The sequence below is a fragment of the Rhynchophorus ferrugineus genome, unplaced genomic scaffold (genome assembly GCF_030347505.1).
Source record: "Rhynchophorus ferrugineus isolate W39M unplaced genomic scaffold, kcgeb_rfMv2 rfM2, whole genome shotgun sequence".
NCBI classification, from domain to species: domain Eukaryota; kingdom Metazoa; phylum Arthropoda; class Insecta; order Coleoptera; family Curculionidae; genus Rhynchophorus; species Rhynchophorus ferrugineus.
The window spans coordinates 83,711,767-83,722,978 of record NW_027472581.1 but is presented as its reverse complement, the minus strand read 5'-3'; the positions used below and the strand labels follow the sequence as shown (position 1 = coordinate 83,722,978).

Here is an 11,212-nt window from a genome sequence, read left to right as displayed (position 1 = left end):
AAAAAGGTGTAATTTTATATAAACAGAGGTAACATTACGTAGATTATGAAGCGCGACAGTTTACCAACAAAACGACGCTATTTCATCGTCTGTTGAGCGCTGAAACGATCGCGTATTTCACGAAACAGTACAATACGTATAATTGCGATTTATTATCGTGATGCACAGCCAACTACGTCGTAATCAGTAACGTCACGTTCAATTGTCAAAAAACGTTTATCATTAAGTAGAATACAACTGCAAACACTGATTCCTTAACCGAAATCAGTTTGGTGAATCATCCAACTCGATTTTTGTCCCCAAAACCTTTCTATTCCATCTACAAATTGATAAATAAACAATAACAAAAAGGTGAGCGAGATTTTCAATCAATATTGTGGATAACGTTTAAGGATAGATAAATTAATTTTTCCATTATTACTCACATGAAACTTCATATAACTATAACGAATAAATGGAGAAATAATACAAAAAACAGTAAAAAATTAAAAATTCCCACTAGAAAGAAAATTTTTCATCAGTACTGACAGCTCCATCTCACGGTGATTGGAGTATTCTATTATTACAGAAAACATATTTTTTATTATATCATTATTATTCTACCAATCTCTACAGATTATTTGTTTACATAATCAAAAATTATTTATCAAGAATTGCTCTATTATATATATTTAAGATATGATGTTTAAAAATAAAATTTAATTAGCGTCAGAGCTACCATCTGTCGGTGCATCGCTCAATAGCGAAGTGACGCTCACAGCGCCATATTGAAACTAAACATGTTTTTAACTTCCTGATCTGTTTTATTAACCCAATTTTTTGTGCTTTATTTTTGTATTATTCAAACTATTGGACGGGAAAGTTTTGATTTGTTGATCAGTTGAGATGCTATATTCAGTTAAAAACGAAGAAACTACGGCATACGTTGTACAGGATAGGTTTATTCTTTTACATAACTTTGGTATAAAAGGTGAGTTGTTTCTATCGTACTTTTTACTCAACTTTCACCCGGTATGTAAGCGAAGGAAGAATGATAGTCATAGTATACACAAGTAACGTTGTATTAGAAACATAGCAATGACTGTTGCTACAATAACAAGCAAGTATAAACAACCAGTTCTAACCTAAAACGACGATGCCCTGAAGCATTTATCTCAATAACTGAGTAAGTTACTGAATATATCACAATAAATAATTAAACAATATACGTTAAAAGCTTCAAAATATAAACTGGTAATCCAGGATACTATTCCATTTTATTTCCAAAGCCAGAGCATAAGGTGATAGCATTGGATGGCTTTATGTCTCTTTTTGAGCATTGAGGATGTACCTGCGTTTCACTTGGCTTTGTACGCATTTACAGTCATTGTAGTCGAATTGGTAACCTGTAGAACATGGGGTGACCTCGCGACATTGACAGGCGCATAAATCAGGATTCCAGAGTTTCTTCGAGCTTCTCTTGTAACACTTTTTCTCTTCATCGATGTTTTTACAGGAACATCTACATTCTTGTTCAATATACTCTTGATATGTGTTACAGTCCTAAAATTGTAAATTAATTAAAAGCTTTCGGACAGGGAAAGGAAGCTCTTACCTCTGCTTTAACTTTACAGTTGCATCTACATTTAGTATGCTTCTCTACAAGAACTAGTTCTTTGCCGACATATTTCAATTTTTTGTTCCCTGTATATTCAGTCTTCATTACCTGCAAAATTGTGATTTTTTATTATGGATTTAGCGAAGGAATTTGAATATTTACGGAGAATGTGACCGTTTCGGTTTCAGTAGGCTGACACGACAACAAGACATGCGAGCAACAACCACCGCATCTCTCGATCCTGGTGCATTCTGGTATGTAGAATATGTTTGGATCTTTGGACTCGATTATTTTAACCGGTTTCAGTTCAGGCATGCATTTTGCCGGTCTGGCTATTTGGGATGAACCTATAATGAACGAAAATGATTGTTAATGTAATTTACGCGCCATAATAGCTCACTCACTACGCTCTGTGTCATTGTCGTCCTCGTCAGCGCCGCCAAATCTACCTGTAAAGGAATGAAAACATTAATTTTAATATAGAGGTCAACAAAATTTACGACTTATTTTCCATTTAGTGAGTTTTATGACCGCATCGCTTGGAGTTACACGCCAAAAATTACTCTTAGATGAAATTGTGAATAAAACGTAGACCTTCACATAGAACGTAGACCTTGTTTGTTGAGTTTCCAACAGTTTATAATTTAATAAAAAGAACAAATATTATCAAGCGATGGAGGAGTCTCCAACTGTGCATATTTTGACAGATTAGAGAACAGCAGCGCAGAATAAATGGAAAAAATACTGGAGATTGAAGAAGTTCGGATTGTGCTTTTAGAACACTGGCAAACTCTTTTTTTACGTTTTGTTCACTTTGTTGGGTGGTGCAATGTCAAAACGTGTATTAGTTTTTTTTTTGACAGATTCATATCATCTATGTATAATAGAAATATTGTTTGTTTCAGATTTGTTGTTGGACAAAATCGATGACCAATAACATGAAAACGATAGAGGACGGTGTCTCTCCACAAACATTGTTGGATTTCTTCACTGAAATGGTAGAGACATCGAAACCTTTAATGAGATATTACTTGTCTGACAATGTAGTATTGGACTGGTTCGGACAAACCATCAAAGGTCAGAAGAATGTAGCCACATTCATTAGATATAACATCAACCCTATTAAGCATATGCTGAAAGATGTTAAACCTACCAGCAAGATCGGCTTTCGGGACAGTCATATTGTGAAAATATCCAGGTAATTTATAAAATGTGACTATGTGCATCCAGTCTGTTACCAATTATTTTTAGGCCTCTGCGGAGGACTTTGAGATCTGCCTTTCTTAGCCCGCCCCGTCTGTCGATGCCGTGTACCCCAAAAAAGATGCCGTTTCAAGCCTCGACGAGTCTTGCACGTCGCGAGACGTTACGTCGCAACATCAACGATCACCATTTCACCGGAATCAACGATGACACCGATCACAATAAGACGCCCACTAACGGAAGCGGGATCCCGTCGGAGAGGGGGGACGAATCGCCACGGAAGCGTCGTCGGCACTCCCCTCGCGACCTCGACGCCGATCTGGTGGAGCCCGAGTGTGATTTCGACCTATCGGACGTGGCCGTCCGATACCTCACCGCCGAGGGTGACGTGGAGTTCCACAGGCCGAGTCTGAAGAAGCTCCAAACCGAGACCAAGTGGAGGCGACCGTGCAAGTTTCACCTAGCCTATGACTGTGGGAAAGACGTCAAGGACAGCACCTTCTATCTGATCATTTACGAGGGAAACGTGAAGTGTCGGAAGAACCTGATGAGCGCCTTCGAAGCTGAAGAACCGGAATGTTAAAATCCGTTTTTGTGTCGTGCAATCCGTCAGCGTCCGAATCGGGACGACTCGCCCCATAGAAGAATATAGTTCAGTGAATGTGACGCACGTTCTCATTATTTTTATCCCTTGAGTTTTGTTAAGTTATATTTAACGTATGTACCCAGTGGTTCTGTCGCACGTTGACAATATAGAGTTGTTTCTTTTTTTGTTTATGTTCTTTGTTAGGATATATCGAATATTTTTATAAGTTTTTTTGTAAATAAAAACCTTGTATATAGTTTACTTAATACTTTACTTTGTTTTAATTAATAGAATTTTTTTTTCATCTGACGAATCTATTTTAACTCAGAAATTCATTGAAGTTGTAATCTTTACTGGCTATGAAAGCCATATGGTTTAAGACTTGGCATTTTTATAATTTAAAAAGGTCTTTACCGAACATTGAATTATAACAGAGGAGTGTTTTTGTATATCCATTTTGTTATATTTATATTCATTCATTATCAGATCATAAAGTAATTCTATTATCCGTTTTTGAAAGAATAAAGTTGAGTCATTTTTATATGGAATATAAAGCTATGTTCCCTACAATGCTTTTGTTTACTCCTCTAATACTTAATATCAGATTGAACTTTATAAAAAGCGCTATCCAATTTAGAAAAAAGTCGCTGAATAACTATTAGTAGAAAAATATATGCCTAGACCTGTTATTTTAATTCAAGATCATTTTTATGACGTGGATGATTCATAGAATAATTAGAATGTATATCACGATTTTATGTTATGTTATAATGAGCATGCAGGGTGTTTATATTCGACTTGCATAACCATTGCGATATTAGTCCAACTGAAAAAGAAAATTAAGAATGCTCTGATGTACTAAGCAAAGATAATCGTTTTATTGACGACCAAAAATGGTACAAATAATCCCATTATTATTAATGTTGGTAAAGGTTTCAAATGAAATAAAGCTATTTTCCTGATGATAATCTTGTTACAATTATGATCAAATTAGCCATGACAATGTTTAAGAGCCGAAACGATAAAAAAATTAGATGAATAATTAATAGATCATGGATTTTCTAATGTGTTTTAAATCAAGGCAATTTTTATGTTGTGGATTATTCACGAAGTCATTAGAATTCTTAGCATGTTTAGATGTTACGTTACAAGCATATGTGGTATTTATATATATTTGTTTTCTCCGGATAACTATTGCATTATCAAGTTGGCTATGAACATTAGCCGGATTTTTTAAACTATTTTTATATTGTTGTTTCACGTCGATATATAGATATATATATATATATATATATATATATATCCGATATATATATATATATATATATATATATATATATATATATATATATATATATATATATATATATATATATATATATATATCCGATATATATATATATATATATATATATATATATATATATATATATATATATATATGTTATTTTACATAATTCTTTTATTTTCTAGTCTTTTTCTTTAGTGACTTTATATCATTATTTATGATCCAGGTGACCATGAAAAATTTTGCTAGTAAATTTTAAACCAAAGTTACACGAGTTGATTTGAATTGTTATTGGTTCTTGTAAAAGCAACAGGACATCAAGAGAAAAAAGTAGGACCATCGCAGACGAAAATGCGAATGGGTCAGTTAGATTTTAACTCGTTTCATTTGAATTACTGCGTTTCCAAGAAGAAAAAAACACGATTCTTGTCGGATTTTACGAGGTTCTCGGTAAATTGGTTCTTTATTTTTTCTTTGATTAATACTTACTGGCAGTCTTCACTTTGGCCTCGAATTTCGGCATATCCTCGACGAAGTTAAGCAGCAAGTCGGAGATATTATACTCATTTATGGTTTTTGCAAAGTCCAAAGGAATCTGTAAGTTGAAAGAATATAAATAATATTAAACTCTGTTAGCAAGTTGAGGTATACGTACGCTATTCTGTTCCACATCGTGGATGAGAAGGTCTGTACTGGCTCGGATTTTCCTTGAAGGAGACAAATCATTATAAATAAATATGTTTTTTTAATTATTTTAACAAAAAAACTGTACAAACAGCATCGTTGCAGTATTTTTGAATACTTTGGTTATTCTTATAGCTATTTTGTAAGAACAATTGTTGGCCAAGTCGTTTAATATTCAACATCACGATTTTTGGCCAATTTACCGAAACGCATCTCAACACATTTTATTACGTTGGTCGAGTGAAGGAACTGAAGGTCATCTCGAGAAGGACGAAGGGTACCCGTATAACGGGGCTTAAAAATTGATGAGATTAAGTATACCGTCCGCTACCTTTGACCTATCGAGCGATTCTATTTTGTATTCATTATATTAATAAACCATAATCGTAATATAAGGTAGAATGCGGTAAATGTGGGGGAGCCAGCAGGTTTTTGTTGTTGTTTTCCTGGCTATAATTAACTTTATGGCGTGAAAATGCTCGAAGCCCGTTTCTTGATAATTTATATCGTTTATAAGCTCGAATAAACAATTCCCAATGGTTTAGTATAATAGTATTACTTAATTTTCTATTGTTTTAAAATTAGAACACTTACTTGACACTGTCTATTATGTTTTTGTTATACTGTCGTAAATACAGTGACTTTTAATGTTACTTTTTTATAATCTGTTACTCTGTTGTTACTAGATACTGTTCAAGATGTTACCACGACACTGCAGTTGAATCTAAAATACTTCTCACCTTTCAGAACTCTCCTCTGACTGATCGTTATTCGAGTTTATCCATTTCTCATTCCTTATATTGACACCACTCGCCAAAACAATAAACGCGAGAAAAAATAACTTCGAAAACATAATCGCCGTACTGCAGCTGAATATTGGTGACGATACTGAAATGTGTAAGTACGCAGAACCAACTAGTACCACAACAGTCGCGTTACTACTGTCCGATCGATGGTTCTACATGAATATAATCAACGATACTGGGCGGTGCTAAGAATAGTGTTTTTTTTTTCTCAGCTCTACGGAGACCAAGAACTTGGGTCGTTGGACAGTGCCTCGGTATGTGGGATGCAATTTCTCGAAGGATGATGGTGGAGGGGTATATTTTGATGGGATTTACTGTAAGAATTATAGATAAAACATTTTATAGTAGGGGTACCGGTCAATAATTTTTAATGAATCTTTAAAATTGTTACTTAATTTTAATGTTTCTTTTTCTTTAAAATTTTATGGATTTCCCTATTTTATGGATGTTAATATTTCATTATCAATATTTAGAAAATAAACTTTTTCTGCAATAAACGTCATTTATCGAATTATTGTGGAAAGTATGTTAAAAATTATTTATAACCCACTCACACATGCTTCCTATTGTTTCGGGCTTATGCAATATACTTCTAAAATAGTCTACAAAGTTTTTTGACTGTACAAGAAGAAATATTTTCTTTACAATAAAATTATCTACAGTTTCAATAATTTTAACAGAATTATTGTTATAGTTTTTATCAGATATTTGGAAGTTATACATTTTTTGAGAACATACTATTTTTACTTATAATATTCAGTACTTGCATGTATTTTGATCAGAGATATTTATTGGTCAAAATTCAACGAATAACGTTAATAAATTTTAAACCAACTAACTAAACGGTTAAATTAGATGGTTTGGTGATATTTATATAATTGAAATAAGTTTTCTATTTGGTATTATTGACCGCTCAAATTTAAATTTTCGAAATGCATTGTTTTTAATAACAATATTACAAGTATTTTAGATTTGTTTGACACGAGAGAATCTAGGTAATATCTTTTTTTAACATTGGGTAAAATATCATATGTGCAAAAGAAAACTATTCGTAATAATATAAAAACGTTTTGTTTTAGAGTATCAAAAATAATTACGCTTTTTCGGAAATTATGGAAAATTATTTTAGGTTTAATTGTCTTATATTAAAAGGTAAGCTGTAACTTCTGTAATTATTTTAGAATTGTGTTGTAAGTTGTGCATCATCATCCTGCGTGACAAGAATAGGTATAATATAACATATTTTGTAAAATACGAAGTTTAATTAATGGTAATTAAAGGAATGAAGGATTTTCAAAAAAACCTTTTTGGAACTTAGTTACTTTACTTACTCAACTTAATGTTACTTAAAACACATTCAGAGGTTACAAACTCTCGATTACGTCAAATAATTGTATACTTATATTGTATAAATTTGCGCAATATTAATTTAAATCTTACAATATGTTATGATCCACAAAAATAAGTATAATATTTATAGATATAAAAGTTTTTTTTATAAATTACATCTTACATCAGGTTCTCTTGTACTTGCATTAATACACAAGCCAGGCGAGTATACGATTAATATATCAGTATGTATTTCCTATATTAAAATAAAACTAATCTACTTAAGCTAAAGTTAAGAATAAACTAATACACTAAACAACGTCATGTGGTTCAGTTCGCTTCAATCTTCTAATTTCTTGCGTGTTGTCCAGTAACTGTATCACTTCCACGTTGCTATGATTTAGCAACCTTATTTCATGTTTTAAGGCGAAATCTTGGACAACTTGGTGTATCCGTTTGATTTCGAGGTCATCGTGCTCGCGCTCGAGCTTTTTATTGGTTACGTAGCGATAAGCATTGGTAATTAATTGTAGAATTTTGTCTTGTTTGCTTTGGATTAATAGTTGGTTTGATGTCTTGGTGCGACCCTATATTTGCACCCCGTTGGTCCAAATTGACTGATAAACCAATCTCTTTGATTTTATATCAAGTTGATAGTATCTTCCGACTAACAAGTACAGTTTCTTGTCTTTAAGTGTAATCTGCTGTGCTTTTGTCTAATGATGTTTCCAGTTTAACCTACCATCGAGATATATTCCGAGGTATTTGGCTGATTCTGCTTGAGGAACCTGACCGAGATAAAAATTAACACATTTTTAAAATGTTTTGTCACACTTGTCACTGCTTATCAGAAGAAGCAAGGTTAGTCTAGCGGGTAGTGTAGTACTTCTAATTTTAATATTTATGAGTATATTTTTACCGTTTTTGCAACATGTGACATTAGACATTTGTAACGTGCTGAAAAACATTTTTGTTCGCACTTCGACTAAACGAAGCATACTGAAAAGTGAATCCTGTCAATGAGACTTCAGCATGAATGTAACCAAATTCATGTATCCGGTGCGATTAATACACATTAACATCATCTGTTGTAAATCTTTTAAAATTATTGTATAGGCTCGATACTTTATTAATTTATAAATATATTAATATATAATTTATATTTGGTCCGCACTTCTCTTATATATTCTTCTATTATACAAAGTAGGGACGTAACAAAATTTCTAATTTTACCATATTTAAACAATTAGGAAATATAATAAAATATAAAAATGTCTCTTTTTTTCAAACAACTGTAATTTGGTGAAAGAAGCTTCTTTAACTTTTTTTCACTTTGCGCTATATAATATCAATAAGCGCTTTGCAATATATAATATCAATTTGTACAAAACTGTATAGAATGTATATTTTTTATTTTAAATAGATTTTTTAAATCAATTATGCTATTCACTAGTATTATTTTTTTCCATCGTTGGATAAATCAAAATTATTTCATAGCATGTCATTAAACTTTTTTTATAGTAATAAAAAGTAGCACATCTGTATAAAGTGTTGCGGTCTCTATTTAAATTTTTTTTATGTTTACTTTTACGAAATCTAATTTCGGAAGATGAATTTCAGAATTTTTTTTAATATAAACTATTCCTAAAATCTATCGCTATGAGAATTACCGATAATTATTTAGAAGTTAAGGAAAATATTTTATTAAAAGAATTAAGCTTTATTCTTAGTATATCAATCTATATAAGTGAACTGATATAACTACTGGTTTATCGAAAGATGTCGGTTGGGATTTACTATAAGGAGAAAAGATAGATTTTCCTACCGAAGTTATTTTTATATATTAATATCTTTTTTTTAGTTTAAATAATTTTATAAACCAATATAATAACTGTAAATAGTTTTAACAGCTTGTTGTTGAAAGAACAAATAAAAAGTATTTATATTTTTAAAATTAATATATTAATATAACAGGTTAATTGAAAAGTCCCCGGTCTACCATAGTAAAACACATTTTTGGCAATATTAGTTTTTCTTTTTCACCATAATTCCCTTTAAGTGTGATACACTGATTATAGCGACCCTACAACTTCTCGATACCATTTTTGTAGTACGATTTGTCCTTTGCTTCAAAATAGGCCTCAGTTTCGGCGATCACCTCTTCATTCGACGAAAATTCCTTTCCAGCGAGCATCATTTTGAGATCTGAGAACAGGAAATAGTCGTTGGGGGCCAGATCTGGCGAATACGGTGGATGAGGAAGCAATTCGAAGCTCAATTCATGGATTTTTGCCATCGTTTTCACTGACTTATGACATGGTGCATTGTCTTAGTGAAGCAGCACTTTCTTTGATTCCTATGCTTTTCAAGGTAGTCAATGAAAATTATTCCATGCGCATCCCAAAATACAGACGCTATAACCTTGCCAGCCGACTGTTGCGTTTTCCTATGCTTTGGAGCGGGTTCATCGTGTGCAGTCTACTCAGATGTCATACATTGTCACATATCGATGCAAAAACTGGGGTTTATTACGCTTGATCATCTTCATACACTGCTCCGAATCATTAACTCAGTTGATATATTTAGAGTGTCTGCTATTTTAATCAATTTCAATTTACGGTTATTCAAAATCATTTTGTGGATTTTTTAAATGTTTTCGTCCGCAAGAACCTCTTTTGGGTGTCCAGTGCGTTCATCGTCTTCGGTGTTCATTTTACCACGTCTAAACTTAGCATACCAAGCCTTGATGTTTGATTTTCCTGGGGTATTGTCCGGAAACTCGGCATCAAGCCAAGTTTTTGCTTCAACTGTATTTTTTCCCTCCAAAAAGCAGTATTTTATCAACACATGAAATTCCTTTTTATCCATTTTTATTCATAATAACAAAAGTTGCTTCACTCAAAATATAATTCACAAACTAATGATCCGGCAGCTGTTAAATTTATACACGCATCTTTTGAGGATTAGGGCTAACTAAAAATCATATGGATTTAATTCTCATAGCGCTATCTATGTGTCATGCCGTGGACTTTTCAATTGACCTGTTATATGAAGTCGATCTACCGACCACAAAAATCACTACTGTGGTAAAATATGCAGACGACACAGCCATTTTAGCATCTCACGAAGAGCCAATAACATTTGCAACATAACTTTGCATCAAAGAACCTCCAAAGTCATATTGATAAAATATAACTCTGGCTAGAGATATGTCGTATGATATGATATGGCGCAAATGAAATAAAATCTCATGTAACACCAAGTCTGTCTAGGAAAACATACGTACTAGTGAATGAATATTATCAATAATTATCCAATTCCCCAAGCTGAAGATGCTAAATATCTTGGTATGCATTTCGACCGACGTCTAACCTGAAAGAAGCACATACTAGCTAAACAAAAACATTATGGGCTTAAAATTTATCAAATTTATTGGCTTATCGGGCACAAATCCCAATTACCATTATATAACAAGATATTTGGTCATATGGAATCCAACTATGGAGTACTGCTAGCAATACTAATATAGCTATCCAAGAACGGTTCTAAAAGAAGGTGTGGCGTGCCATTGTCGATACTCTAATGAAATTATACAACTCATCTTTAGAACCCATAACGAGTGTAATTCAAAATGTTTGTGTGAAGTACTTCGAAAGAGTGTCAGTGCATCTCAATCTACTCGCTAATCAGCTAAAAGTGTGACGTGATAGTGAAGTACA

The 11,212-nt window shown here is 32.7% G+C and overlaps 2 protein-coding genes across 4 annotated transcripts; one reads left to right on the top strand and one right to left on the bottom strand.

The window, feature by feature from the left end:
• Positions 1-237: 237 nt before the first annotated feature.
• Positions 238-3,654, top strand: LOC143191507 (uncharacterized). 2 transcript variants are annotated; one of them, XM_076396681.1, is made up of 3 exons: positions 238-351; positions 2,503-2,795; positions 2,849-3,654. In XM_076396681.1, exons 2-3 carry the CDS (start codon positions 2,524-2,526, stop codon positions 3,381-3,383), a joined length of 807 nt encoding a protein of 268 aa, XP_076252796.1. In that variant the 5' UTR covers positions 238-351; positions 2,503-2,523; the 3' UTR covers positions 3,384-3,654. The 2 variants fall into 2 exon arrangements, with proteins under 2 accessions (XP_076252796.1, XP_076252797.1); XM_076396682.1 differs by lacking the exon at positions 238-351 and adding an exon at positions 781-970.
• Positions 1,046-6,320, bottom strand: LOC143191506 (uncharacterized). 2 transcript variants are annotated; one of them, XM_076396680.1, is made up of 7 exons: positions 6,099-6,320; positions 5,330-5,381; positions 5,164-5,269; positions 2,005-2,046; positions 1,760-1,944; positions 1,595-1,705; positions 1,046-1,542 (listed from the first exon to the last, which is right to left on the bottom strand). In XM_076396680.1, the coding sequence occupies exons 1-7, from the start codon at positions 6,209-6,211 to the stop codon at positions 1,300-1,302; spliced, it is 852 nt and encodes a 283-aa protein (XP_076252795.1). In that variant the 5' UTR covers positions 6,212-6,320; the 3' UTR covers positions 1,046-1,299. The 2 variants fall into 2 exon arrangements, with proteins under 2 accessions (XP_076252795.1, XP_076252794.1); XM_076396679.1 differs by having other exon boundaries at positions 2,002-2,046; positions 6,099-6,318.
• Between the last annotated feature and the right edge of the window lie 4,892 nt (positions 6,321-11,212).

Excerpts from the sequence above, each read along its gene's own strand:
- LOC143191507 (XM_076396681.1), top strand. The coding sequence starts at position 2,524 with ATGACCAATAACATGAAAACGATAGAGGACGGTGTCTCTCCACAAACA. Across the intron at positions 2,796-2,848 it reads CATATTGTGAAAATATCCAG|GCCTCTGCGGAGGACTTTGA; the intron begins GTAATTTATAAA and ends AATTATTTTTAG.
- LOC143191506 (XM_076396679.1), bottom strand. The coding sequence starts at position 6,211 with ATGTTTTCGAAGTTATTTTTTCTCGCGTTTATTGTTTTGGCGAGTGGT. Across the intron at positions 5,382-6,098 it reads TCAGAGGAGAGTTCTGAAAG|GAAAATCCGAGCCAGTACAG; the intron begins GTGAGAAGTATT and ends GTCTCCTTCAAG. Across the intron at positions 1,945-2,001 it reads CGACAATGACACAGAGCGTA|GTTCATCCCAAATAGCCAGA; the intron begins GTGAGTGAGCTA and ends CGTTCATTATAG.